Genomic DNA, 26,695 nt, shown 5'->3' with positions numbered 1-26,695 from the left:
AACAAAACAGACACCCGTCAACAAAAGCTATCTATCTTGACATCAACAAATTAGGAGACTTATACCAAATTCCCCCTAAGGATAGGGAACTCTAAAACCCCGGAGTACTGGAGAGGGCATTAGACAAGTTGGTACGAGTATTACGAATCATATATAGCACTAAATACATTCCTCGGGGCTCTATCGGTGCATCAGGTATTTACGGCGGGACAAAAAAACGGAACAGCTCAACAGCAAAGCACCGTAACTACGTATATGAGCCCAACCACGCCCACCAATACCCGCCTTCCAACCTCACACCTTCATACCATTCTCCTCCACCTTCCTCCCCCTCTCATCATACACAATACTACTAAACGCTTCGAAATCCCCCTCATCCACCAACCTCGCCTCATCCTCCGTATCCGGCGGCAGGCGCGTATACATGCCCCTCCCCGACCTCGGCCACAGCGCAGCCAGCGGGTCATACTCCTCATCCTCCTCACCCACACCCTCCTGGCTGCCCTCCTTCTGGCTGCCACCCTTCCCCCCTTTCCCAGCACCAGCAGCAGCAACCTTCCGCACAAAGTTGATCTGCCCCGTCGGGTGGGCATCGGCGCGCGGGAACAGCCCCTCGGTCGTCGTGCCCGCAAAGATCGACCTCGTCCCGCCAGCCTGGTAGGCCTGCTGCTGCTGGTGCTGCTGCTGCGGCGGCGGCAGCTCCGGGGCAGGGAAGATGGGCAGGTCCGGGTGCGCCTCCAGACAGGTCATCAACAGCCCCACCAGCTCCTGCTGCGGCAGCGTCGAGAGGTACGCGCGCTTCTGCTGGGCGGGCTTCCCCGCCCAGCTGCCCTTCTCCCTGCCACCACCACCACCACCCCTCCCCTGGTGATGGGTCTGGTTCTGCTGCTGCTGCTGCTGGTGCAGCTCGACCTTCTGGCGCTTGTTGGCGGCGTGCCTGTCGCGCTTGGCGGCGCAGGGGGCGCAGAACCAGACGCGGCCGCGGTCCTGGACGACGTCGTCGCCGATCCAGGGGTCGTGGCACAGCTGGTGCCAGCACTCGTCGCAGCCGTCGCAGAAGACGATCTGGTTGGCCGCGGGGCTGTGCATGCGGCTGCACTTGAGGCAGAGCGCCTGCTCGGCCGTGCGCTTGCCGTAGTGGTGCGCCGGCGCCCGCGGCCGCCGGCTCGCCGCGTCCATCGCGGCCGGGTCGTACGCGGCGGGCTTGAGCACCTGCCGGCCCGACTTGGTCATGGTCAGCGGGGTCGGGGTGAGCGGGGTGGTCGACTCGGGCGGTGGTGCGGTGAAGGAGGGTTCCGGGGAGGAGAGGCCGGAGGTGCTGCTTGCGTCGTTGTCTCGGTCCTCGTCGGGTTGGGTCTTGGTGCGTTTGCGTTTGACGTGTGGGCCACGGGGGCCGGTGACAGGTTTTGGCTTCTTAATCTTGCTCTCTGAAGAGAGGACTTTTGGGGCCGCGGCCTTGATGGAAGTCGGCTTTGATGAGGTCGTTAGGCCGGCCGTGACTTTCCTGATGGCGCTCATGCCCGCAGTGCTACCTGTGTATTTCGGGGCTGCCGGTCTAGGTGCGGGAAGTATAGCAGGTAGTGATGGGCGGGCAGGGGGTGCGGCGGGCATCTGCATGGTCATCTGAGTCGAAGTGTTCATTCCCATGACCAAACGTCTCTTGACGTCCTCGTATGTTGCGGAGGGGATGTTCGCTGTAACGGCCGGCGAGTGGGAGACTTGTGACAACGCGGCACTTAGACTACTAGGCTCGCCCTTCATCCTCTTTAGAATCATCTGCGTGGCCGCGGTGAACTGCGGGTTGTAGAGGTGCCGAGTTGCCGAGAAGGAGGCGGAAGGCGCAGGGCTGGGTCTGGGTGGGCTGGGTTTGGGTTCTTGCTTGGGACTGGGCCTGGGTTCTGATCCGACAACAGGTCCAGGTTCGGGTCCGGGACTGGGAACTGGGGCCGGGCCCGGAGTCGGGGGCGGCCCTTCCGTGGAGTTGTCAACCGCATCGTTTGGGATCTCATCATCGGCCATCTGGAAAAAAGAGGTCAATAATAATAAAAGATAGTCCGGATATCTGCGACGACTGGCAGCTAGGTGGCTCTTTTCGTGTCCTGGATCAGGTCGATGGCTAAGTATTGAGGGATAACAAAACGTTGTGTGTGTGAGTTGGTTATCGGGGTGTTCGCCTCTCTTGTAAGTTTGTAAAAGGGTCCTGGATTTGCTATCGCCGAGCAGAAGTTACGAGGTTGATGTTTTTAGATGAGCGTCACGTGAGTTTCACGTGAATAACCCTAACCCTTTCCATGCTCCAAACTCGAAAAGGGGGTTTCCCGGGGGGGGGGGGGGGGTTATTCACAAAGGTTTCCACGTGCCTGTCGTCTATCTTATTAAGCGCAAGCTTTGACGTGCTGTTTTTACTACCTAACAACGCCTTTCTGCCTCAGATCTTGCACCTGAGCCTCGTCCATCCCCAGATGTCCCCGTAGAATCTCGTTCGTATGCTGTCCCAGAGTAGGGGGAGGACTGCGGATCCCGGGCTCACTCTCCGAGTATTTGACGGGCGTGTTAAGCAGCTTGATCGGCCCACATTCCACGTGGTCTACCTCCACGACCATATTCCTCGCCTTGGTCTGCGCGTGAGCCAAAGCCCCTTGCACATCGTTGACGGCAGCATAGGGCATGCCCTTGCCCTCAAAGGTATCGAGCCATTCCTGTGTCGTTTTGGTCACCGTGATCGCCTCGATTTCGGCCTCAAGCTCATCACGGTGAGCTACTCGAGACGCGTTGATTTGGTATTTGGCGTCATCTTTCCACTCGGGTCGACCCAGGCCATCGCACAGGATACCGAACAACTTATCGTTACCTCCGCCAAACAATACGTCGCCGTCCTTGGTTTTGAAGGACCTGTACGGGACGATAGAGGCTACAGTTGTCAGTACGAGTACATCAAACCGAGGCGTGCGTGTTACATACGATGTGCGGTGCCCCATCGACCAGTGTCCTTCTCACCACTGATCAGACAGCTGCTGGCGATATTAGCCAGCGTTACCGTCTGGCAGTCACTTAACGCGGCGTCAATATGCTGGCCCTTCCCGGTTTTCGCACGTGCGAGCAGCGCAGCCATGATGCTGTTGCTCGTATACAACCCCGTGGTCAAGTCGGTAACTGCAACACCAACCTTAACCGGCGGCCCATCTCGGCTGCCGGTGATGTGCATCAGGCCAAACTCAGCCTCGACGATCACATCATAGCCAGGGCGCTGCGAGTACGGCCCCGTTTGGCCATAGCCGGTGACGGATGCGTAGATGAGCGCCGGGTTGATGTTGTGGATGGTGTCGTAGTCCAGACCGTACTTCTTCAGGGATCCGGGGATGTAATTCTCAACCAAGATGTCGCACTTGGCAGCCAGCTTGTGAAGGATCTCGACGCCGGCAGGATCCTGGAAAGACAGGGCCAGCGACTTCTTGTTGCGGTTCACCTAGATAACACAACTTAGCAACGGTCCGGGCCTGCATTCTTGGGTTGTTACTTACCCCCAGGAAGTAGGCAGACTCACCGGGGCCCTCGTGTAAGGATCCAGCCTTGTAGGTAGCATACGGCGGCCCCCAGGCTCGAGTGTCGTCACCCCTGACCGGGTGTTCTACCTTGATGACCTCAGCCCTCAAAGGGTATCAACAACTAAAGCCATCCTTTGAGGGGCCGGCGCATGATGCTTACCCGAGGTCTCCCAGGATCTGAGTGCAGTATGGCTGGAAGGGGCCGTACGGTTAGTCGCGGATTGAGGCTTGAGTTGTACGTGTGGCGGCGTCTTACCCCGGCAAGTACTCTTGTCATATCCAACACTCGATACCCCTTGAGTGGCAGCGACCCGGGCGCCGAGGCCGTAGCCGAGACAGAGAAACGCCGATGACCCGAGACATATCGGACCGGGACCCGCCCGAGTAATACTGGCCGAAACACACCAAGACGGATACTCGTCCTCATGGCAGGATTCATTGAGAGTCGATAAAGAGAGAGAAGAAGGGGAATGAGGGACGAAAAACAAAGTTTCGGGAGCTTCGTAAAAGTGGGTGTGTTGTGTACATGGAAACAAGGAGCACACACGGCCAAACTGATGCCCGGCTTTCGTCCGGCTGAGCGTATCCGAAGCCAAGAAAACAGGGATCGCCGTTCACTGATTCCACAGAGCGGCCGGGTCCGGGAGGGGAGAGCGTGAGTAAATAAATTACTATTCAAGCCATTGTGCCCGGTATGAGAACTTGCGTGGCTCTAAAGGGCTGTAGAAACACACAAGAGTAGGTTTTGGGGAATGTATTGAGGAGAAGGCTGTTAACAATGCAAAGTGAAATACCCGTATTGGCATGTACTCGGTTACCGCATTGGCAAATGGCGCTCGGACCTGCCTGCCGCTCGACTGGACGAGAAACTTCGAAGCCGCCTTTGTCTTGCAGCCGCGCCAAAATAGTTATCTGAGGACCGCGTTCAACTTCCCGACTCCCACAACCATCATCAACCACTTCACCTCACCACAACCACCACCGCCATCAACCGACGATCATCGAGATGGACTACCAAAACCGCGCCGGTTCCAAATTCGGCGGCGGCGGCGTGGCCTCGCACAGCGCCTCCAATGCCGACCGCCGCGAACGCCTGCGGAAGCTCGCGCTGGAGCAGATCGACCTCGACAAGGACCCGTACATCTTCAAGAACCATCTCGGCTCATTCGAGTGCCGGCTCTGCCTGACCGTGCACCAGAACGACGGCTCGTACCTAGCACACACACAGGGGAAGAAGCATCAGACCAACCTGGCGCGGCGCGCAGCACGCGAGCAGAAGGAGGGCAAGGGCGAGGTCGACCCGCACACGGGCCTGCCCGTCGGGGTGGTGGGCGCCGGGTTCGCGGCGCTGGGGCTGGGCGGGGCGGGCGGCGGGGGCCCGCGCAAGAACGTGGTCAAGATCGGGCGGCCGGGCTACAAGATCACCAAGGTGCGCGACCCCATCACGCGCCAGCAAGGGCTGCTGTTCCAGCTGCAGTACCCGGACATCGGCACGGGCGTGGCGCCCAAGTGGCAGGTCATGAGCGCCTTCTCCCAGCGCGTCGAGGACCCGGACCGCAACTTCCAGTACCTGCTCGTCGCCGCCGAGCCCTACGAGACGTGCGGCTTCAAGATCCCCGCCCGCGAGCTGGACAAGCGCGAGGGCCGCCAGGTTGAGTACTGGGATCCGGATGCCAAGGAGTACTGGGTGCAGATCATGTTCATGACGGAACGCGAGGAGCGCTTCAACGCGGCGCCAGGTTTGACGGGGAGGCGGTGATGGGCTGACGGGCAAACAAACCTACCATCGGGCGAGGGAGGTGGACATGTACGATAAGGGAGGCGTGAAACTGAGTGTATGGGCGGCAGGCAGGGAGCGCGGACAGGGAGGAACAGCAGGACGGTAAAAGCCCGCGACATCCGACCTCGACGAATCGCGGACATCACGCCGAACCGACAGCGCGTCTCCAGGGCGGATTATCCCGGGCTTATTTCCTGTCCCAAAAATTGCAGAACCCGAGAGGCGCACAGGCGGGACATTGACATCAACACAGGAGTGCAACGGAGCTCTGTAAGGCCACCACAAAATTTGGCAACCCATCTCAGAGCTAACAGTCGGGTAGCGGAACCATAATTCGGGACCGCAGACACGTTGGCCGCCCTAACGGTGGTCAAGATTGAATATACCGCGAGGCCACACATTTGTTATGGGAATTTCATACAAGGCGGACTTCTCGCCGGCAAAGGCTGGGCGAATGATGGACTCGTGTAGAAGCCCTGGAATCATGAGGACAGTTTTCTGACACGCAATAAAAGTTGCCTTCCAAAACACTCTACATTGCCATTTCTCTATCTCCCCTAGACCGTGACTAATCGACTATGCCATGCTCATACCCCCCCCACCGACCAACGCAACAAATTTTCGGAAGGAACCGAAGCAGACGGAAAATCCAGCCAAGTTACCACCGCTACGGAACGTCGCCCCAGGGGCAACCCAACACCTACTGCGCGTGACAACCAGTGCAGTCCACCCATCAAGCCAAACCCCAGCTTCACATCCAACCAAGCCCATCTTTTCACCCCATCTCGCTCGGCAGGCAGAGGAGAAAAATCACCGGAAGTTGTTATCGAACCGCTTGAAGGTGTAGCCGATGAAGGGCAGGCTCATCTCGGGGCTCTCCTCCTGCTGGCCCGGCGGGGCGCCGGCGGCGGCGCTGCGGGCCTGGGCGGCCTTGAGCACGGTGGCGTTGTCCGTCTGGTCGATCTCGTCGGTCGGGAAGTAGGTCGTGTCGATGTTGGACGTCAGGCGCGGCTCGAACGGCGCCCGGATCCGCCGCAGGCTGTCGAACTCGACGCCCCGGAAGAAGGAGTGGCTCTTGATCTCGTGCGCCCCGCCCCGGCCGAGCCGGTTCTCCGAGTTGCAGATCAGGCTGGGGGTCGAGTGGTTAGTTAAGAGGGTTGGTTGGGTTGGGTAGGGGATGGGAGGCTGGTGTGTCTGTCTTACCTCCGGATCAGGTTCTCCGCTTCCACGCCGAGTTGGATGTCGTCGGGGAAGTAGAGTGATTGCCTCCAGTTGACGATCTTGCGGTACGTGTCGTGGCTGTCCTCGGCGCAGAATGGCGGCCAGCCAACCAAGCACTCAAACATGATGGTGCCGAGCGACCACCAATCGCAGTCGAACGAGTACCCGTGCCCAGTGAAGATCTCAGGTGCGATGTAGTCGGGGGTGCCAACGGTCGAGTACGCCATCAGTCGCCTCGACCGCCTCCAGTCGTTTATCTGGGACCGGTTGCTGACTGTCAGGTTGATCTGGTCGATGGCGATCGAGTTGCGGTTATCACGCGGCTTGTTCGATTTGCCCTGGAGGAGCTGCTGGTAGTAGTTGTTGTCGTGGAGTTTGTGGAAACCGGTCGAGAGGCCAAAATCCGTTAGCTTGACGTGACCACCTCGGTCGAGAAGGATGTTGTCTGGCTTGATATCTCTGGTTCGCGTTAGCTCCGGGTTTACCCCTTTCCCACACTGCCAAATTGCGCGCACCTGTGAATGAAGCCCAGCTTATGAACAGCGTCGATGGCCAAGACGATCTCGGCGATATAGAACCGGGTGATGTCCTCCGAAAAGATCTCGTATTTGATCAACATGGTCATCAAATCTCCGCCGGGCAAGAACTCCATCAGCATGTAAAGGAAGTTGGTGTCCTGGAAAGTAGTGAAAAGCTTGACGACCCAGGGGCTGTCGGACTCGGCAAGAATATCACGCTCTGCGCGAACGTGGGCGAGCTGGTCCTTCTTGAACATCTCTGTCTTGATCAACGACTTCATAGCGTAGACTTTCCCGTCGGCCTTCTTCTGCACCAGCTTGACTTCACCGAAGGCGCCCTTTCCGATGATCTTGATGGTGTTGTAGTTCTCGGGCTTATCCTTGGTTCGCAAGAAGCGCAGGTAGGAACCCTCCCTACGCCCTCCGGTAGCCCAGATCGATTCCCGGCGGCGAGGGTCGGTGGTTTCGGCCAGCTTCTGTTCCATCTCGCTTTGCCTGTACCATCGACGGTTAATACGAGACTTCTCGGTCAATAAGTGACGGCGCCACCCACCTCTGGTTGCGCTCGCGAGCCCTCTTGACACTGTCCTTAAAGAAATCCGAGGCGAGCTGCGAGCACTTCTTTTGGTTGTTGTTGGCGTTCGGGCCGTACTTGTCGGGGTTCCGCTCGGGGGCCAGAGCAAAGTAGTCGAGTTGGGCGGGTTGAGTCGGCATCGGCGGCGCATTTGCGTAACTCCCGTATCCAGGCTGCTGGCCCCGCGAATCGGCCGTCCTGGGTCGCTGACTCGAAGACGGGCCACGAGCGGCATAGGGGGATGCCCGACCGGCGCCCCCTAGGTTCTGGTGGGAGAATTGGTGGGCGAGCCCCGTGTTGGGGTCATTGTTGGCGCCGGGTGTCGTCGACCGGGCCTGGCCATAGCCCTGGCCAGCAGAGCCGTAGTCGGCAGCCTGAGCACCGAGCTGCGAGGAGTACTGGGCGCCGTACTGGTTGTTGCTACCAGCCTGCTGGAAGTATCCGGCAGGCGCTTGGCCTCCTTGCTGGTAGGACTGAGGCGGCTGCGCACCACCCTGTGATGCGGCCTGGCCGCCTTGGAAGACGGGTTGGGGGAAGGTCGAGGGCGTGGTGGGATATGTGCGGTCGGTGGCGGCCAGTCGCTCGTTGTTACTCCCAAAGTTGAGGTACAGTCGGTTGCCCCGGTCGTCCATCTTGCCGGCGTGCTGCAGGTGTGGCCCTGGCGAACAATTGCTATTTGCTGGTATTCTCTGCTTTGCAGCCTTCTCGCTCGGGCGGACTGCAGGTGTCAACGGGCGACGTCGAGCCGGTGTGTGGTTGCAGAAAGGGGGACGACTGGAGTGACCCTTGCGTTTTAGGACCAGGGTCTAGCGAGATCGAGGGCCTGGTCGCGTTCCGGCTGTCAAGCAACTCTTCGGATCACCGCCCCGCCTATTTGGACTTGTTCGGGAGGTGGGGCACGGGGCAGGGGCAGGGCAGCGACTGCAACACGAGACCGACTGCTCAAAATATCGAGCCAGTGCTGTGTACCTAGGTAGGTGAGGATGTTTTTCCTAGGTAGGTAGTTTCACGGTAACGGGTTGGTGAGGTGTAGTTAGGTCTGGGTGCCCAAGTGTATGCTGAAACAAGAGCCCAAATAGGGGTTGTGGAGGGTAATGATGGCGGGGCCACTTGTTTGTGCTTTTGTCGGTGCAGCCCAGCGCAGCCCATTTCAGACCAGTGCAGATTCACCGTGTCACCAAAAGAGACGCAACAAATCTCGAGATGCCAACCGCAAGTGGAGAAAATAAAGAGGGGTAAAGTAGCCGCTAGCAGCGAGTTGCCCAGTCGTTGCCCTGCTTAGCCGACACACTTCAAACTCAGGGTTGGGATAAAAGCTGTTCAGACTCTTTACATGCAACCCAGAACTGCAGCGAGAAATGTTTCTGGCTCGGAACCCCCTGAAAGGCGGGGTTGCATTCGATGGGTGTTGACCGCACTTTCCAAACCTCTCAGCCAAGCGCTCTTCCCGCCTTCCTCTCCCTCTCCCGATTTATGTCCCTTTGCCGATCCGATTTCCGGGTCAGTGAACCGGATTCTGCTGTGTAATGGGACTTCGAAGTGTGATTGACTTGGACCAAACAAAACAAAGCTTTGTTGCTCGTGAAAGACCAACCCACAGCTGTATCCCATAATACGTGTCACATGTCACACCGATACAGTAACAACAAATTCCTGCAGTCCCACAGCCACGTCAACTGAGTCCAAGAATTATCATGAACTGATCTAATTTAATTAACAACAGTGAAGTTCATATCTCCAGTTTATCCCAAGAAAATCAGTACATGGTAGGTCGTTTCAACATGCTGCTGGGACGGAATCCTTGCTCTGGACTGCCCGTTTGCACGTGCTCCTCCGTACCTCGTCGAGCGATGCAAAAGGGTCCGTGCATAACTAGCCAGTCGCTTATCGCGATAACAGCACTTGGAAATTTGAGCCGTTTGCGACTCCAACATCGACGTAGTTCAGTGATGAGGTGATCATAAACTCGACATTTGGAGATTCTATTCGCACTTTCTGTTGTGAAAAGTGGCGAGGCCTATCGACCTTCTTCCCAAACCGAAAAGCCTTCCCAGAGGCCGGCGCAAGCCCAATGTGCTTGTAGTGCCGTTGAATCTCCCTCAAAGGAAATTCAGAAACAGACTCGGAGCCACCATGGCCGATCCGACGCCTACACCACCACCGCCGCCGGCTGCCGATGCTGTATGATTTCCCGGGGGTTTCGCCCTACCGTCTATTTCTTTTTCTAACAGACCCCATACAGGCGCCGAAAGCACCCCCTCGAAACCAGGCTCTGCGCATGCTGGGTCTGCCTGCCCTCCCCCGCAAACTACCATCTCGGAACTGGATGATATTCTGGACCATCTCGGGCGCGATAACGGCGGGGATAATCTACGACAAGCGCGAGAAGAAGAGGGCCATCGCAAAATGGTCGCATGCAGTTGAACATCTAGCTAGGGAACCGCTACCCGACAACAGCCTCGGCCTCGCGCAACCGCGCAAGCTGACCATCTACCTCTCAAGTCCGCCCGGCGACGGCCTGCGCGTTGCTCAGGACCACTACACCGAGTATGTGAAGCCAATTCTAGCTGCCAGTGGGCTGGACTGGGAGTTTGTGCAGGGCCGTCGGGAGGGTGATGTGCGCGCCTACGTGGCTGAGCGTGTGCGTCGGCTCCGCCGCGGCTGGGAAAACGGCGACGAGCTAGACCCGACAAAGGAGCCCACCAAGGAGGAGATTGTTGAGGCATTCCGCAAATCGCGGGGTATCAAGGACTACGACGGCGTACGGGGCGATGTTGTCATTGGGAGGCACACATGGAAAGAGTACGTCAGAGGCTTACACGAGGGTTGGCTGGGTTCCCTTGCGCCGCCTCCAGAACCGCTTCCGGTAACCCCCACTGCGGAATCGATCACGGATGATAAGTCCGCTGAAGGCCAATCTTCCGAAGACAAACCCGCCGAAGACAAGCCTGCCGAAGAGAAGCCCGCGGAGGAGGCAAAGAAGCCCAAGAGGCCGCCTCAGCCAAGGCCCCACAACACCACAGCCGACTACTCTACGGCATTCCTCCCTCCTCGCGCCCCTAACGAGTTCGATCCCTCCGCACCCATCAACGAGCCCCACCTCCTCGGTTTCTTAAACACACCAACCCGCCTCTACCGCTTCTTCAACCGCCGCAAGCTGGCCGACGACATCGGCCGGGAAGTCGCCGCCGTGTGCCTCTGCACCTACCGCGAGTACCAGCAGCTCGCGGCCGACGCTGACGCCGCCAGCCCAACAGACTCTAGCGATCAGCCACAATGCGAGCAACAGAAGGAGTTGGCGTGGGAAGAGAAGGACTGGGTCAAGACAGTCTGGAAGGAGGATGACCCGAAAGATACCGAGGCCGCCGAGGTTACCGAGAAGATTCACGCGAAACCCATCATCATGGACTCACGCATCGCCGAGCGCATGCGCCGTTTCCAGCTGCTGCCCGAGGACGAGGAGCGGATCGGCAAGATTGTGGTGCCCGAGGAGGAGGTCGAGGGGTGGACCAAGGGGAAGTTGCGCCAGCTGTACCGGTGGGGTGCGAGGAAGGCTTTCGAAAAGAAGAAGGCATCGCCTTTGGACGGCGAGGATGTGGACTGAAGAGCGGGAGTCAGGTGTTGTTGCATGAAGGATGTACTTGTATGACTGCTGGGTTTAAATGTTGGAGTATCACGGTGCATAGCTGTGGTCACAGCGCCCATATTGTAAGACTAAATGATAGATCTCAACGGGTGGGGACAACGGATGTACCGACTCGTGTTAGCATAATGAAACCCCTCTTGTCATTGCATTTGGCCGTAACTGTTGTAGTCGCACCAGATCAGTCAACTGGACAACGAGACGCAAACCAGACCCGTCTGCGAAAACTCCCTTCCAGGTCCTGCCTCAGTCATCCTCATCATCGTCAGACCCATAGTCCACCAACAACCCCCCTGGCTTTGCCGTACTTGCGGCTGCCACCTTTGCCGGTGGTATGGGCGCTGTCGTCGTTGGCGCCATAGTTTTCTGTACCACTTTCGGTACCTCCCCATTGCCCCCAGGACTCAATCCCACCCCTTTCTCCCCGTCACCCTTCTCAACAACCACCTCCCCTTTTCCATCACCTTTCCCCTCCCCATCCTTCCCCTCCCCAACCCCCTTCCCCCCATCACCCCCACCAGACTCCCTCCTCCCCCCACCCACCACCACCCCAACCCCCTTCAACCTCTTCCTCCCCTCCCCGCCCTCCCCCCTCCTCCTCTTCCTCCCCACACTCCCAAACCCCCACCCGGCACCGCCCTCCCCCTCCTCCAACTCACCCCCCTCTTCCCCATCCCCATCACCACCCCCACCCCCACCTCGCCGCTGCCTCTCCCGAAACGCCCGCAACCCCACCTCCACCTCCCTGCGCGCCTGCTCCTCCTCCTCCCGCTTCCGCAGGCGCACCTCGTCGAGGAACTCGATCTCGCCGTCGTCCAGCGCGCGGAACTGGTTGCGCAGGCGGTGCGCCTCGTCGAAGGCGGCCTGCTTGGCGGCCTTGTTGGCCTGCAGCACGTCGTAGAGGGACTGGTTGCTGTTGGCGCCTCCTTGGGCTTGGGCGGTGCGGGCCTCTTCGCGGCGGCGGCGGTCGGCTTCGAGTTGGGCGGTGGCTTCGGCCCAGGCGGCTTGTTTGGGGGTTTGGGTTTGGGGTGGGGTGGGTTGGGTTGGTGGTTGTATGGGGGGTTGTGGTGGTAATGTTGATGATGTTGTAGTTGATGATGGGTTGGGGTTGGTGAGGGGTGCGGCTTCGCCCGTGGCGGCGTCGATGGCGCCGGCGGAGACGAAACGCGAGGACATTATGGTTTTTTTTGGGGTTTTTTTTTGTTGTTTTAGTTTATTTTTTGAGCCGGAGGGGACGGTTGGTAGGGAATAGGGGGTACGGATAGGATGGCTTGTAAGAACAGGACGTTGAAACAAGTCTTTTTCGCTCTCGTACAATGGGATTCCTCCTCAACCTGGGCGGTGGCAGATACTAGGTGCAGAAAAGAGAATGTGCCAATTGCCAGAGGTAAGCTCTTAGAATGTGTACATCCGGTAAATTCGTTGGCAATTGTTGGTCGTTGCGAGAGTAGTGAAAGCAAAGTGACATGCAGACGAAATAAAGGTGAGACTGCTGGCAGCTGCCAACAGCGGATAACTCCAGACTCGCCCCACCTCTCCCTGAGTGAAGCTCGGGGCTTCGTGTAATTTCAACCTCGCAACACCACCATTCCCAACGGCATACAAAACGACCATGGCACGCCAACTCTCCGCTCTGCGCTCAATCCAAGCTCCCGAGTCGCAAATCGCAAACACTTCTCACACTACGTCATGACATTCGATGAGATTGATTTGGGTTTTTATTGTTTTTTGTATCAAGGTTGGCTCCATGACCCAAGACCCCGCGCAGCCCTGCGCTGGTCAACTGTCTCGACAAGGAGACACGCCCGAGACACCTGGACTCCTCATCAAGTCTAGGCCCTGTAGCATGTCCGCCGAAAGGAGAGCCGTGGCTTGCCCAACCTCTTCCATTCCGCCCACTCTTCCCAAACCCTAGACCCCTAGCTTCATACACTCCTGCCCTAACATCCCAATCTCAAGTCATCCATCTTCTTGTCCCTCGCCCCGCCCCCAAGCTCGTCAAGTCGTAATGCTAGGTGATGTAAAAAGACAAAGGAAGCCTCATGCCTCTCGGCGATGGCTCCAAAACTCCGAAACAGGGACATGAAAAAAGGGCTGTCCGCTGTTCCTCCTCTCTCGTCATCCCCGAATCCAAACCCCCTACCATGAAAGAGCCGCGAACTTGAAAGGAAATCCCCTCTAGCCGCCCCTCCAAACGAAGTAAAGGGAAAACAATCAGCTGCGCCAGCTTCATGGTAACGTCTGCCTTGACCATGTGCTGCAGTCACCAGCTCCCCAAGAAAAGCGCGATCGCTGAGCAAGCCTCAGCCGGTATAGAACTCAGAAGGGGAATTAGACAGACAGACAAAGAGAACAAGAAAAACATGACCTTCCCCCAAACCACACACAGAAAGGGGGGGAAAAAACCGTGGAAAGGGGATAGGGGGGTCGCAAGCCCAACTTTTCAGCTTCATGACCCAATCCCGCAGAAAAACAATTAGCACCCGTGGAAATAACACCTTATATGTACTTGTGAATCAAGCAAACTTTTGATAAAAAAACACCGCGGCAAAATGATCGCTTTTTGAATCGCACCAAGTCGAATGACCTTCTCAGCAACACATGGGTAGGCTACCTTGCCAGGTAGGTTGCCCGTAGGTGTCCTGAACGAGAGGGTGCCGCCATCTTTTTTTGCCGGGATGCCGCCACCATGAAGCATCGTCTTGTCGGAAAAGAGCCGAATGGGGGGCACGGCCATGGATCGAACGAGCGCCTCCGGGTTCTGGAACCAGGAAGCCTTGCCCATGATTAGCCGTCGCCCTTGTTGTCAGAGGCCCACTCGGCTCGAACTTCGGACAGGTGGAGCAGACTGAAAATTTCGAAAGTGCCGAGGGAAAAAACACCGTTTCGCCGAATCTATGATGAAAGCCGGAAAGAAAAACACGATGGTATTGGAAACCAAAAACGCCGATTTATGGAATGAAAGGGACCGGTATACCGAAAAGGGAATCTCATTAGTCGAGGATGACTGGGTCCGGACCCATTGGTCGAAATGAGGGAGATGCAGCTGTCCATGGAACACCGAGCCCGGCCACCTTGTGACAGACCTTTGATGAAATGCTGTCTGGTAAACAGGAGAAACGTGGGCGATAGGCTCGGCTGTTGAGGCAGGGAATCATGGCGCTCGGCATGGACAGATGATCCCTCCTGTCCGGACAGTCCCTCGGGGTATCTGAATGCAAATGTATCGAATCTCCGATGTGCCCTGAATGAAACCTGGGTCCAGGTAGTGATGCGAGGGAAGAGCAGAACTGCGCCCCGCAGAAAGTCCCAATCAAAAGATGGCAGCAAGAACGCCGAAACGCGCCGATAGATTCATCAACCCAATGTCGTGGCCGCTGGGGCTGTCCCATTAGCCAACAACGGCTTGTCCATAGCCGTGGCCGCCAAAATACCCGGGAGCCTTGCTGTGCAGGCCACCGCAGCTGCCGCAGTTGCAGTCCGTAACGCCCGGGTGCTCCCAGATGTTGTGGCCGTAACCGTAGTAGTTACCATAGCTGCCGGGGTTGCGAGAGGTATGGTTGCCATGGCGGAAGCCGGCGTAGGGTGGTGATTGATAATGTCTCGAGCTGCTGTTGCTGCCAACGAGTGCGCCATCGAACCACTCCGCGTAGTTCGAGTTGACCAGCGCGGTCGAATTAGCGTACTCCGGAGTACCGTACCCCGAATCGGGGGGCGTGAGCGGAGCCGCCTGTGACCACGAGGCCAGAGAATACGACCACGGGGACGGGTCATGCCGGAAAGAGGTCGTCGACGGCGCCTGGTTGCGCTTCGAACTGGACAAGCGCTCATACTCGGCAACCTGCTGCTGATGCCAGGCGGAGTACAGCTGCTGAGCGCGGGACCGTGACATCTCGGGTTCGACGGGCGACACAATGCCAGCCAGGCGGTCGCGGCTGGCTTGCTGCTGCCTCTTCTTCGTCTCCTGCCACTCCTTCCAGTTCGACAGCCAGGCCTGGTAGTCCTTGCTCCCGTCCAGGTTGACGTAGAGGCACCACTGAATAGCACCTAACCACTCGTATTCCAGAGTGTTGAGCTCCTGGACCGGGATGCCACTCACTTCCGACCAAGACTTATTCTGGAACGTATTGTCGTCCAGAAACTTGCTCCCGAGAAGCAATGAGATGGTGAGCATGCGCCAGATCTGGCCCTCAGTGTGGTTTGCCTGCCCAGCGGCATGCATCATGTTGATGCGCTTGGCCAGATAGTTCATGCCAAGGAGAATGGTAGTGCTCGGAAGGCGGGTCGAGGTCAAGATCTGCGACACGAACTTTCGGAACGCTGGGTTGACTTGGCGCTGAGGCATCACGATCCGGGTTGCCATCTCCGAAACATAGTCGGCCATGGGCTCGACTTCATAGTCGAGCACGGCACATACGCCACCCGGCATTTTGGCGGCTGATGGATCGGTTCTGGGGATCGGGTAGGCGGCGAGGTACGAACTGCTTCGAGCAGCTGGAGGACAAGTTGGACGGGGGGATGATCCGCGCCGTGCCAGTGCTTCCAGAGCCGAAGAGTCGGGAGATCTCGAAGGGCGAGGGGAGTCGAGATCTAGTATGACAGCTGAGCCATAGAGTGTAGGTTTTGTCGTCTACACAGGGAAAATTTTGCGACAGGGCGGAGCAACTCCAAGGACCTTTTTTAAAATATCAAACCCACACAAAGAGGGAGTTGGTGGCTCTTTGTATGTGACTGATAGAACAAGCGCCTGGTCCAGACAATGCCGGTCCTGTTCAACGTATGTCGAAAATCGACGGAAAGAAGCGGCGCGGGATTATGAGATACGAAAAAAGGAACGTCTAAAGCACTGTTGTTGTGTTAATGTCGTTAGCCCATGTTCATCCGTCTATGATGCGCGACACAAGCATTCTGTCGGCCGAGACTTCAAAGATTCAAACTGGGGCGGCTGGGTGGGTATTCAGCGCGTCGACAAAGCGAAGACAAGCCGAAGGAGGATAGTCGGAGTCGGCGCGGTTGCCATAGAGGTGGAAGGTGGTGTCGGGGCAGCCACAACTCGGTGCCGAGGAGCTGAGATCGCGTCGAATAGTGAATGTTGTCGGGGTCAAAACATCGCGAACCGTCCAAGTCGCGGTCCAGTGTGAATCGTGCAAATCCCGGCCGGGTCGAATGCAAAATCAAGCAAGAGATGGTGGAAATACGAACCTCGCAGAAATGAAGTCGAGATCATGCAATTCCTTGTGTGGAGTGGTGGTGGGCGTCCTCCAGGTCGTGTCGATGGTGGATAACCAAAGGCACAACAGCACCCAGATCGGAAATACCGCTCGCGTGCAGGCGCTGTTTTGCTGTCTCCGTTCGAGTCAACGAAGGGTGACAGATAGCCGAATCCTTTTGTGAACGACACAAAAATGAATTTGGCCGCTCGTCGGTCGCTCGATGCTCGGCGGATTCAGAAATGGTCGAGGGGGAGGAGGAGAGAGCACGTCGTGGAGGACGGGAGGTGGAAAGGGAAGAAGGGAAAAAGAACGGGATTGCTTTGCAGAGCGGAGCAGTGATCAAAGTGGCCTGGCTCCTCACAGCAGGGTGGGTAACGGTAACGTGAGTGGATCAGTGCTGAATGGGGCGAGGGACCCAGGCGATTTTCGCGAGTGACATGACCATGGAAGGGCCCACATATGGGTGGTCCGGCACAGGCGGGCACGGTCGCCGAACAAGTTAACCAGGCCTTTGTTGAAGGATGGATGGTGAGACTGCCGGGGCCTTTCAGGGTACTAGTTAGGACATAAATCAAAATAGAATATACACTCTTACGAAAGATTCAAGCTTGTAGTGTACATACGTTGGGATGGGATGCAGCTCGCAGGTCTCTCTCTTGAGAGAGACGCGTTCTCGCTTCGGTCATTCACGGTTACGGTGTGGGAAACGCTGAGCTTCCATGCACAGCAATTTCAAAAACGGCGGCATCCTGTGTTCAGTGGAATTTGGGGGTGGACAGGGTGACAGGGTAACGGGACAAGATGACGGAAATGACGGGGGTCATCGGCGCTGTCGAGCCTTCCAAAAATCTTGAGGGTGGCCAGTTTCCGCCAAGCGGTCAAACGAGAGTGCCAAGGGGTCCCACACGATGGGACGGGTAACCAAAAACAGGGAGCAGGCCCCAGGGGATTGAAGCGGGTCCAAACGGGCGTGGGTGATTCTTGCCAGCCTTCTTCGCCCGCACCCCCCACCGCCCCGTCCGGGCTCCTGCTGTTTTCGTATTTCGAGGGACCTGACAACCAGATCTCGGAGACAGGAGACCGACAGTGGAAACTGATGGTCTTTACTCGTTGGTTGAAAACACAGTATTGAAGAGGCTGCATCGGCGAGTCGAGAAGGCGGTTTTTTCGTTCACTGACTCGTGGTTTTCCTCGAGCAAACTCTGCAAGACGGTCTCCATTCCACGTTTCCGTGGCCAGCTTGTTTTGAAAGCCAGGCCAAACCCTGTCTTTCGCTTTCGTTTCTCCATCCGAAAAGGGTTGGGGTTCAAGCGGAGGAATCTCGGAAGAAAATTGTTGACCATTACCCTGCGTCTGATTGACGTTTCGATCAAAGTATCTCATTCCATAAAAAGTGGGCAGCGGCGATGCTCTTCGATTGATCAACCCGGGTTGATCGCGATGATGGCAGCCAGAAAGGTGACTGGGAGAGCCAACCCCCTTCCATCCTCGAAAGCCCGCAGACGGCGGTGATGTTTTTCATTGGCCTCGGCCGCCAGCCCTCAAGCCACAGTCATCTTGGACAGCCTGACCAACACAGCCAGATCCGAGTGACGATCCTTTGGTTCTCCGATGGACGTCACTCCGCAAAAGTGAGAGGAGAAAAAGAAAAAAGGGAAAAGTTTAAACAAAATCGGATCCACCGTAATCCCGACGGGGACTGTTGTGTTGGTACACAGGCTGGAGAAGAACATGGCCGCTCTCGCCGCTCTCAAGAGTTCCGCACTAACAAACCACACCAAGGTTGCACTGTCTGATCTTGTTCGGTTCCACATTGGAAGCGCAAATCAGCGGGCAGATCTGGCCGCAACCCACAAACCACGAAGCGCCTTCGATCTCGCAATATCGCACGGTGAAGGTTGAAACAGTCTGACCCAACCAATACAATTTGCCGGCCTTCCAAGATTCTTTGAGTCAAGAGTCCAGTCCGCTGAAGGAAGGCGTCCGTGGTCAGGTCAGGTCATCTTCTGCTGATGCTGGACCAGCCTATCGGAGACGCAGGACCGCTCGCTGCACATGACCACTCCGGGGTGACCTTAGCCACCTGAAGGAAGCGGTCAAGGCCAACTGGAACCATGGTGCCGGGAGGTGCCCCAAAGAACAAGAAGCACCCGCCTCCCAACCGCTGAACGGCGGCGGCGGCCACCCGTCGACTCGGATCGCCTTTCGGGACAGGCAGGCGCTGGCAGGCAACTGCGAATGCTTAGTTGATAGCAAGCTCCAACATGCCCGAAGGCGCGGGCTGATGATTCGAGGACCGACTGGGCTATCTTTCGGTTCGGACGTCGCGCAGACTGCATCCGGGCATGACCCGCGTCGAGGGTCTGAGACTTGCCCTCGGGGTTCGGTTGATGGCCGGCTATGACGACGAGCCCAAACCCACCTCACCTGTTGCGGGTTTCCCTCCTACACAGGAGATTTTTCCCCCATCACAGGGGAGTCGAAAGCTTGGCGGTCGGCAACGTGAGGTGAGCAGTGCAGCCCACAAATGTTTTTGTCAACGGTGTTGCGTAACGCCCTCTCGCTTCGCCCGCTGTGTTGACAGTGGGATCCCCCCGCCAGTTCCACCGTCTCAATCGGCAAATCAACAACAAAGCCCGCATCCAATTTGAGCCCGCGATTCTGCCTCTCAATCCTCCACTCGGCGCAGCCTTCGCGGCACGTCTCCGCTCTCGTGACCCCAGTCCGCCTGCGAGTCTTTTGAGCCGGCCAGCTCAGCCTTTTCGAGGCTCCGCTCAGGGCTTGGTTGGCCCGTCGGCCCTGAGAGGAGTCAGCCCAGGCGGCCAACCAGAGGAGACTCGTTGGCCTGAGGAAAGGTGAAAAGAGTGTGAGTGGCACAGCCCGGTCGCCAGTTGTTGTTCCAGACCGCCTTCCCTCGAAGCCGGCCGGCCTCTTCGCCACGCGAAACGACCTCTTCGCCGGCTTCCGGCGCTGATTAATCGGGAGTGTCCAGATTGCATGGAAGAGTGTTTTGTGTGTCTCCCGTTCCGAAAACAGGCAACCCGCCCCTTCGGCTGCGAAGCTGGCGGTGTGGTCAACGACCAGTCACAACGATGCAAAAGACAGCAACACATCTCTCGACAGGCCCCTCTCTCCGGCATGCTGCACTCCGGATCAGGGAACTCTCTCTGCGGTGGCGTCCAACATGACTCTGCTGCAGCTTGTGCGAAGAAAGGCCAGCCTCGGGTTTTCTATCCGCCCCCAAACCAATGAGTCTTCGTTAACTGACGGGGGGGGATCCTGCCCCGCGGTCTTCCACCTGCAAGCCCCTCATGCAGTCATCATCCTCTCTAGAGTGAGCACCAGCAGCAAAGGTACGGTACAGCACCCCAGTTTGGAGTCTTCACGCCTCCGACCACCGGCGACCATTGGCACTGCCTGGGACTCGCAACATTTGATCTTGATGCTGCCTACCCTTTTACTCGACAACGCGTCTTTGATCACCACCAAGCTGGAGGGGGTTGCTTGCCTCCCGGCCTGGTCACCCGGAAGCATTGGAAGATAGCAGTCGTGCCGACGATGCCATAGCCCCGGAGCATGAACGAACGTGTCAGGCTTCGCCAGTCATCTCGCAGGAGTTCTTTGCTCCAAGTCGATGGCTCCCACGCGCGCCCCGCTGGAAAGGAGAGTGGTTACCCTACCATATCCACCCAGCGCTGAAGGGCCGGGCCATCGAGAGCCAATGGGACTGGGCCCCTCATCTCTGCCCTCCGCGTGTCGAGATTTCTCGGCGGCTGGCGGCAGCTCTGAAGATCTGGCTAGAATCGGAGTTGGGCAGGGACACAGGCCATCCCCGCGCGGCCATATGCAACCCGCGTTGCCATGGCGGGGTTCTCCATGTCCAAACCCTCCAATTTCAGGACTCGCTCAAACGTGGGAAGCGAAAATATACCGCAGTCGCATTCATCAACCGCCCGATCACCCCTGCCCCTCCAACGGCGATTGACCAGACACGGTTAAGAGAGCCAAGAAGAAGTCTTGGCCGCATGTGCTGAATGATTTTTCTCTCGCCCGCTTGGTCCGTCGAGGGAGGGGCGCATCTCTTCCAGCAGGAGAGCTTTCCTTTCCATTACTCGTCTGGTCTGAGATGGTCCGAAAGCGCTCAACTCCGCAGCAACAGCACTGCAGGTGCATGAGTTTCCCGATCAAAACCGGGATGGGAAACGAGAGACAGAGAAGAATGGGGGTTCAACGCACAACTTGGTCCGGGCCAGGTCGCATTGCATCGTTTTGACAAAGTCGACAGAGGCAAGCCCGGCCCGGAGAAGAGCTCGGCGGAGACTCCATCCCCCCCCCCCCCCCTTAGAGGCGCATCGCGGATCTCTATTGAAAGAGTGAACCCCATATTCGGGTCGTATCGGCGCTTCGGTCGTTAACGATGCTAAATTTTCAGGGTCCTGTTGCAGAACCAGCCTGAAAAAGATGGCTCCCTTCTCTGCTTGGCGCTCGGGGTTGGCGGCATTCACTGGAACGGTCTGGTGGCCACCGTTTCGGCGGCCGTTTTGGAATCATCTCGCATTCCACACGGCCGGGCGAGACCAGTCTTCCAAAGAAAACACCATCATGGCAACGTACCCCCACCAAATCTTTCAGTGTAAAGTGGAGCATCGTCACTTCGAGACCCGACGCCGATCGAGCGGTGTTCGCCGCCGCCCCTCACCATCGCTTTCCATACAAGGCAGAGCAAGGGTTGAGCCGGTTCTCGGTGAAACCATGGATCAGAGACTTTTGTGTGTCTGTCTGTTGAGCCTGTGCCAGACACGGGCATTAATCATCATCTCATCGGCACCCATCAAGTGGCTCGGTGGCGCCTGCTAGTTATTGCAATGTTGGAAACAAACCCTGGTGATCAACGACTTGACCAAAGTAGCCAAGCTCCCAAGCACCCAAACAGCCGTTCGTGACGCAGCTCCCGGCACGCCACAAGATGACACAGAACGGGCCTGCGACGGCTTTTTGCCATCCAGTCAATTCAAGCTGTGTCATGATGCAGGCTACAATCGGCTGCATGGACCACAAACCTGCTCATTGGTCGTCTGCGTTCCTGCTGCCTCGGCTCTGCACACATGCATCGTCCGATGGTTTACTCCGAGCCCGCCGTGATGGTGTGAATGTACGTACGCTCACAGGCACGCTTCTGCCACCGATGCGCTGGAACCATGCTCCCATGGTCTGTCAACGGCGCCGCCGGATGTGCCTGGAGGTGGCCTGCGTCATTCTAGATGCCTACCTTCCCCAGTGACGGGGACGTTGGCTTGTTCATTCTGGGTGCCGGCTTAGTGATCGTGCCGATGGGGATGCCTACCGTGTAACACGCATCACGTTACGAGTCACATTCTCTTGAGCGACATGAGAGGTGATAGAGACAGTGTCACATTGGGATTCACGCAGCTGCCTACTTGTTGTCTCTCTTTGTGTCAGTTTATCTCCGATATCCGATCCAGCGCATTTTTTATGTATTGACACGTGCATCAAGACTCTTCTCGGAGAGGGCCCTGCCAACTTGTCGACAGCCTGTTTGGGAGGTATTGCTGTGCGTGTTCAAAAGGGGTATTCCGAGGCCATATTAAACCAAAGATAAATAAAATAAAAAAGATAAAACATCATGCACCTCAAAACAAGCCCGTCAAACCCAAGACCGACCTTGAATGAGAAACATGCTCAAACTTTCGGCCCACAACCCCCGAGCCCCTCTTGCGAGCCACAGAGAGTATGACTGTCCAGAGGGGTAGTTACATCCCCGTCCAACAACACAACCAAACAGACGGGGCAGACGGGGACACCGAACCCCCCACCCACCGCACCAACTCAACCTCCACCCTCGCGATGTCGTACATACAGAAAACGGGTCTCGCTGCTGCTGCTGCGCGCGCGTATCCCGCAACCCTTTTTTGCATCAACGCTTGACGCGGCGCGCTTGCGAGAGGGGGGAAAAGGGGTTGAGGTTGAGAGGGGGGCTTGCTTTGGGTACGAACGCATCTGGCGCTGGTGACCAATGACACCCACACCACGATGGGGTCGACCGCATCGTGCGCATCCAACCCAAGACCCAAGACGCATCGTGTCTCTTCTCTTGTTGCCAAGTGAGGACTCTCGCTAAATGAACGCCGCCCCCATGGCAATATGGAGGAGATAATGCTCTATCCCGCCGTTGGCGAGGCGGGTGCTCGTCGGGTTGGAATGGTGTAGAGGCTGTGATGTGAGTGGAGGGGTTGGTTTTGACGATTGGATTGCATGGCGTGCGGTTCTCACTGGCTATGCAGCGGGGTAAACGGCTTTCCTGATTGAGGTGACGGCTGGTATTTGATACTCCGCTGGCTCGAGGTATCTCGTGTGCTGTTGTGTCGTCCTCGGCTGGGGAGGTGAGATGTAACGTCCATTCCGGGACGGGTAACAGCGGCAGCTTGTCTGAGATCGGAGTGATACCACCAGGATCGTCCTGCGGAGCAGTTCAACCCTCAAGAGGGTCATTTTTCGGGGTTGAGAAGTTTGAGCCCTCTGACGAGGTGTTCATCACTCAACGGGGTCTAGCACACGTACCTTCGAGTGTTTTGGGGGGGAGGAAGCAGACCTTGTGGGAACCGAGGTGGGTTGTCTTGTGTCTTCATGCTAAGACAGTGTTGATGGGACACATCCCGTTCCACGGCCCTGTTTACCCGGTTCGAAGTTGTGGTATGTAAAGTAGACAAACCGCAACTCGGTGATAGTGCTACAGACGTTGTCTAAGATGGCATCAATGTTTATATACCAAAAAGTCAATAAGCGGTGAACATAGATACAAATCTTAACTTTATTGCACCACGCCCTTATTTTGTCCGTTCCTTTGGGTCGCTTGCTGATTGTTCAGGGGCTGAACTATACTCCCGTAACATAGTATGACTGACATATTACACTTCCTTCATATCCAAGAACCTGGTAACAAGGCCACGAACGCCCCCCCAGCCATCTATTGCTGCTAGTTCGTAACTCTCACTTGAGGAAGCACACTGCCAAAAGGACGACCGCCCCAACCCAGTGCTCAGAGCAACCACCTTCCGTGTTCCGATGGCATCATCCCCAGCCTCGAGCATCCCATACATAAACCATACCGTTGTGACCAACATCTCACCATAAAAGCTCAGGCTAGATTGTTATAGCATTAACTAACACGCCACCAAGTCTCCCATAAACGCCGCCGGACTCCCAGAACCAAGTCCCCTATCCCCCGTCTCAGCCAGGAAACGCCATGGCTAGCAAAATCCTCCCCCTTTTCTCTGCCAATGCTGAGTAATATCGTACATACAAGCGCATACAGAAAACCATCCCCCCTCCCCCCCGAACAAGCCTCCATTTCCGCCTTTGTCCTTTTGTCGAGTCCTTTATCAGTCGTACGCATGGTACAGTGCATCGCATCCTTTGCTCACTCGAGCCTGGCAACTTTGTCGCGGTCGAGGTCTTGAGCTCGCCTTCTTGCTCATCACAGTAAGTCGCTCTTGACCGTGGCAAACCGGACAGCCGCAGCGGCAAGGGAAGGCGAAGCCCGGGCGCTAGCTCTCTTGCGTAAGGAAACAGGGGTATATTTCTTGGCCCTGGCACTACGGGCCTTGGGTGTGGTGGTGTAAACCACGTTTGTATCTTCCTTGGCCTCGTTCGGCAGAGGCGGGTGCTTGGACTCAACGCCAGTATAACAGGTGTGGATCTTGAAATAAGAACCTATGGAACCCAAAAGGAAATAAGGGAGCACGAGTCAGTGAAAAAGAACCACCACCCCCCTCGCTTGCAAGGTAATGATATTTTTTCAGGCAATCATCATCGAATAAGGCACGATGGCCTTATCCACGACTGGCTCACGTCTCGAAGTCACCTCGGCCTCGTTGCCCCACCTCTCGAACCAGTTGTTCTCCTTGTCTTTGGCGTCGTCGAAGGCCTGGCGGCACTCCTCGGGGAGCAGGTCACGGATGTCGTCGGGCACGGAGCGCAGGTCTTTGAAGGGCGCCAGAAAGTCGGCGGACGCCGAGGGTTCGTAGTCGGTCCGCGAGGTGCGGAAGGGTACGTCGTAGGCCGCCACCGAGACGCCCGCGGGCGGCGTCTCGAGGTGCATGTCCATGACGAGGAAGTTGCGCGAGATGGATGGCTTAATGGCAGGGAAGATGGTAGCGGAACTGGCGGACGGCTGCTCGGGTTCGCCACCGTCCACGATCTGCTCGATCCGCGCGTGCGTCGGTTGCATGATAGCGGGATAGTGCATCTGGTTGGTCTGGATGTCGTAAACGCCGTTGCGGTTGTTGCGGCGTACGCTCGAGAGCATGCTGTTAAATTGGCTACGGGATGCGGTCAGTAAGGGCTTGATTGGAAGATGAGACTCAACTCACCTGGCCTCCCTGGCGTGCTCTAGCTGCCAGTTGACGTCGTTGACGGCGACACGTCGCTTCTTGGTCTCGGCCTTGACGTTCTGCTGGGGCACTGAGGGCCCCCCTGCGTGGTACACCGCGCTGGCACCATGCCAAGCGACGTACTGATTCTTGTTGTACGGTACGTTGGCGTCGTAGACATCTGACGGGTCGGCTAGCTCGCCCTCGACTGCACCTTCCTCGCGTGCCTTGGTGACCTCATAGTCATCAATGACCCGGCGCCCACCGACAATGATGAGGGCACCAAACTCGCGGAAGACTGAGCGGGCAGTGACAATGCCTATTGAGCGGCCCTTGTAGCTGTGCGGGATGATGTCGCGTTCAATCATGTCGCGCTTCTCCTCGTCGTTGACAATGATCTTGTAGAGCTTCTTGTGCTTGGTGAAGAAGAGGTACGAGTCGCGGAAGCCGACACAGCGGGCGGGCTCGGTAGAAAGCATGTAAAGCCGGTCGCCGCGGTTAGCCAGCGTGAAGGTTCGGCATCGGTACTCGCGTCCGTCTTCGAGATTCCCCAGCTTGTCGACTTTTTTCTCGCCTTCGGGATCCTGGGGAAGGTCGACCTCGTCGTTAACGATGTCCAATACCGTGCCATCCTTGTCGATCGACTGCTGCGTGGGTTGGTAGTGCTGCCCCTTACGTCCACCACGCCCACGCCATCCTCCGCGGCCGCGGCGGCGCGGCGTGGCATCAGGGTTGGGAGGTTCGATCGGCAATGTGTCCCAGTCCGGTGGGCGGTTCTTGGGCGGCCTTCCTAGCCGGCGGCGACGGATGACAGGTTCGGGTGGCGGTGTCGGAGACTTGGCTTCCTCCTCTTCCTCCTCCTCCTCCTCTGGGACATCTTCCTCCGCAACAGAGCCGTCGTCCTTCTCGGCCTCCTCCTCTACTTCCTGCTCGGGTTCGGCATCCTCGGGCTCAGCCGCATCTGGCATGCGCTCATCTTCATCGTCGAGACCATCGAAGGTTTTGGGCGTGCTCTCTGTAGACGGAGGTACACGGTTAATCAGTTTGATCTTGGGGGTACGGTGTGAAGGGCGGGGTGCCATGGTGCAGGAACATGCTACTTTTAGGAGAGTGATGAAGTCCGTTCACAAGGGAGGGGTCTAACCCCACTTGAAGTAGGTGTTGAACCACATGGAGTGGAGAGATCTCGGAGTTCGAGGGCAATCGCATTGGGGGGTGCACGGCCGGCCGGCTGTTGTGCGCAGTCTGTTGCAACTATCCGGTCCGCAGACTGCTCCTGTTCTTGCGGCAGCTGCGTTGATGCTTGTGGAACTGGCGCATGTCCCAACGACGCTCTGCTGCAGGCACCTTGTTGCAACAGCTTGAATGGGAACACTCGGTTCCAGGAGGATTGTTTTGTTTGCAGGGTGCAGCTGGTCGCTAATGGACGATGATGGGATGATGATGGGGTGATGCATCGAGGGGCAGAGCAACAGGAGAATCAAACTTACCGAGTGCTTGTTGAGCGCGCTTTGCAGCTGCACGGCTGGTTCGTCGAGCGGCCATTGTAGGCTGTTGCTTGTCGTGGTGCGACGGTGCTTCCTCGACCGGTCAGGGCGGTGTGCGAGTTGGCGCAAAATCGATGATCAATCTATATTGGTGCAGCGGCAAGTGGGTAGGGTCGGTGTCGCGAGACGCGATTGCTCGGAGACGTGGATTTTGGCGGTTTGGAAGGAGACGCTCGGACCAACGCTCGTGAATGGAACCAGACAGTGCGAAGTGAAGCCTCAGTTTGAATGCATACTGTACTTTGACCGTGCCAACTTAACTTA

At 57.2% G+C, this 26,695-nt stretch overlaps 8 protein-coding genes across 8 annotated transcripts; 2 read left to right on the top strand and 6 right to left on the bottom strand.

Moving 5' to 3' along the window:
• Positions 1–118: 118 nt before the first annotated feature.
• B0H64DRAFT_425331 (CoA-transferase family III domain-containing protein) lies at positions 119–4,313 on the bottom strand. Its single transcript, XM_062805681.1, has 6 exons — positions 3,802–4,313; positions 3,706–3,737; positions 3,522–3,648; positions 2,962–3,466; positions 2,415–2,911; positions 119–2,019 (listed from the first exon to the last, which is right to left on the bottom strand). The coding sequence occupies exons 1-6, from the start codon at positions 3,982–3,984 to the stop codon at positions 295–297; spliced, it is 3,069 nt and encodes a 1,022-aa protein (XP_062658089.1). The 5' UTR covers positions 3,985–4,313; the 3' UTR covers positions 119–294.
• Positions 4,314–4,551: 238 nt separating this feature from the next.
• Positions 4,552–5,304, top strand: B0H64DRAFT_443642 (uncharacterized protein; the record flags this gene model as incomplete). Its single annotated transcript, XM_062806727.1, has 1 exon — positions 4,552–5,304. The coding sequence occupies one exon, from the start codon at positions 4,552–4,554 to the stop codon at positions 5,302–5,304; it is 753 nt and encodes a 250-aa protein (XP_062658088.1).
• A 576-nt stretch (positions 5,305–5,880) lies between these two features.
• B0H64DRAFT_190478 (kinase-like domain-containing protein) lies at positions 5,881–8,438 on the bottom strand. The gene is made up of 4 exons (XM_062799068.1): positions 7,618–8,438; positions 7,062–7,559; positions 6,529–7,005; positions 5,881–6,454 (listed from the first exon to the last, which is right to left on the bottom strand). The coding sequence occupies exons 1-4, from the start codon at positions 8,268–8,270 to the stop codon at positions 6,136–6,138; spliced, it is 1,947 nt and encodes a 648-aa protein (XP_062658087.1). The 5' UTR covers positions 8,271–8,438; the 3' UTR covers positions 5,881–6,135.
• Positions 8,439–9,546: 1,108 nt separating this feature from the next.
• On the top strand, positions 9,547–11,354 carry B0H64DRAFT_190465 (mitochondrial import inner membrane translocase subunit Tim54). The gene is made up of 2 exons (XM_062799067.1): positions 9,547–9,819; positions 9,881–11,354. Exons 1-2 carry the CDS (start codon positions 9,772–9,774, stop codon positions 11,240–11,242), a joined length of 1,410 nt encoding a protein of 469 aa, XP_062658086.1. The 5' UTR covers positions 9,547–9,771; the 3' UTR covers positions 11,243–11,354.
• Positions 11,355–11,527: 173 nt separating this feature from the next.
• B0H64DRAFT_463535 (N-terminal domain of NEFA-interacting nuclear protein NIP30-domain-containing protein) lies at positions 11,528–12,868 on the bottom strand (the record flags this gene model as incomplete). The annotated part of the gene is made up of 1 exon (XM_062807603.1): positions 11,528–12,868. Exon 1 carries the CDS (start codon positions 12,455–12,457, stop codon positions 11,528–11,530), a length of 930 nt encoding a protein of 309 aa, XP_062658085.1. The 5' UTR covers positions 12,458–12,868.
• Positions 12,869–14,369: 1,501 nt separating this feature from the next.
• Positions 14,370–16,147, bottom strand: B0H64DRAFT_190442 (uncharacterized protein). The gene has a single exon (XM_062799065.1). The coding sequence runs from the start codon at positions 15,708–15,710 to the stop codon at positions 14,673–14,675; it is 1,038 nt and encodes a 345-aa protein (XP_062658084.1). The 5' UTR covers positions 15,711–16,147; the 3' UTR covers positions 14,370–14,672.
• A 960-nt stretch (positions 16,148–17,107) lies between these two features.
• On the bottom strand, positions 17,108–17,956 carry B0H64DRAFT_190458 (uncharacterized protein). Its single transcript, XM_062799066.1, has one exon. The coding sequence runs from the start codon at positions 17,875–17,877 to the stop codon at positions 17,227–17,229; it is 651 nt and encodes a 216-aa protein (XP_062658083.1). The 5' UTR covers positions 17,878–17,956; the 3' UTR covers positions 17,108–17,226.
• A 6,159-nt stretch (positions 17,957–24,115) lies between these two features.
• B0H64DRAFT_190379 (chromatin remodelling complex Rsc7/Swp82 subunit-domain-containing protein) lies at positions 24,116–26,283 on the bottom strand. The gene is made up of 3 exons (XM_062799063.1): positions 25,985–26,283; positions 24,885–25,899; positions 24,116–24,833 (listed from the first exon to the last, which is right to left on the bottom strand). Exons 1-3 carry the CDS (start codon positions 26,091–26,093, stop codon positions 24,311–24,313), a joined length of 1,647 nt encoding a protein of 548 aa, XP_062658082.1. The 5' UTR covers positions 26,094–26,283; the 3' UTR covers positions 24,116–24,310.
• Between the last annotated feature and the right edge of the window lie 412 nt (positions 26,284–26,695).

This window comes from Chaetomium fimeti, assembly GCF_033439085.1.
Source record: "Chaetomium fimeti strain CBS 168.71 chromosome Unknown B0H64scaffold_5, whole genome shotgun sequence".
NCBI classification, from domain to species: Eukaryota; Fungi; Ascomycota; class Sordariomycetes; order Sordariales; family Chaetomiaceae; genus Chaetomium; species Chaetomium fimeti.
The sequence above is the reverse complement of the archived record's forward strand: the minus strand, read 5'-3'. Positions and strand labels throughout refer to the sequence as shown.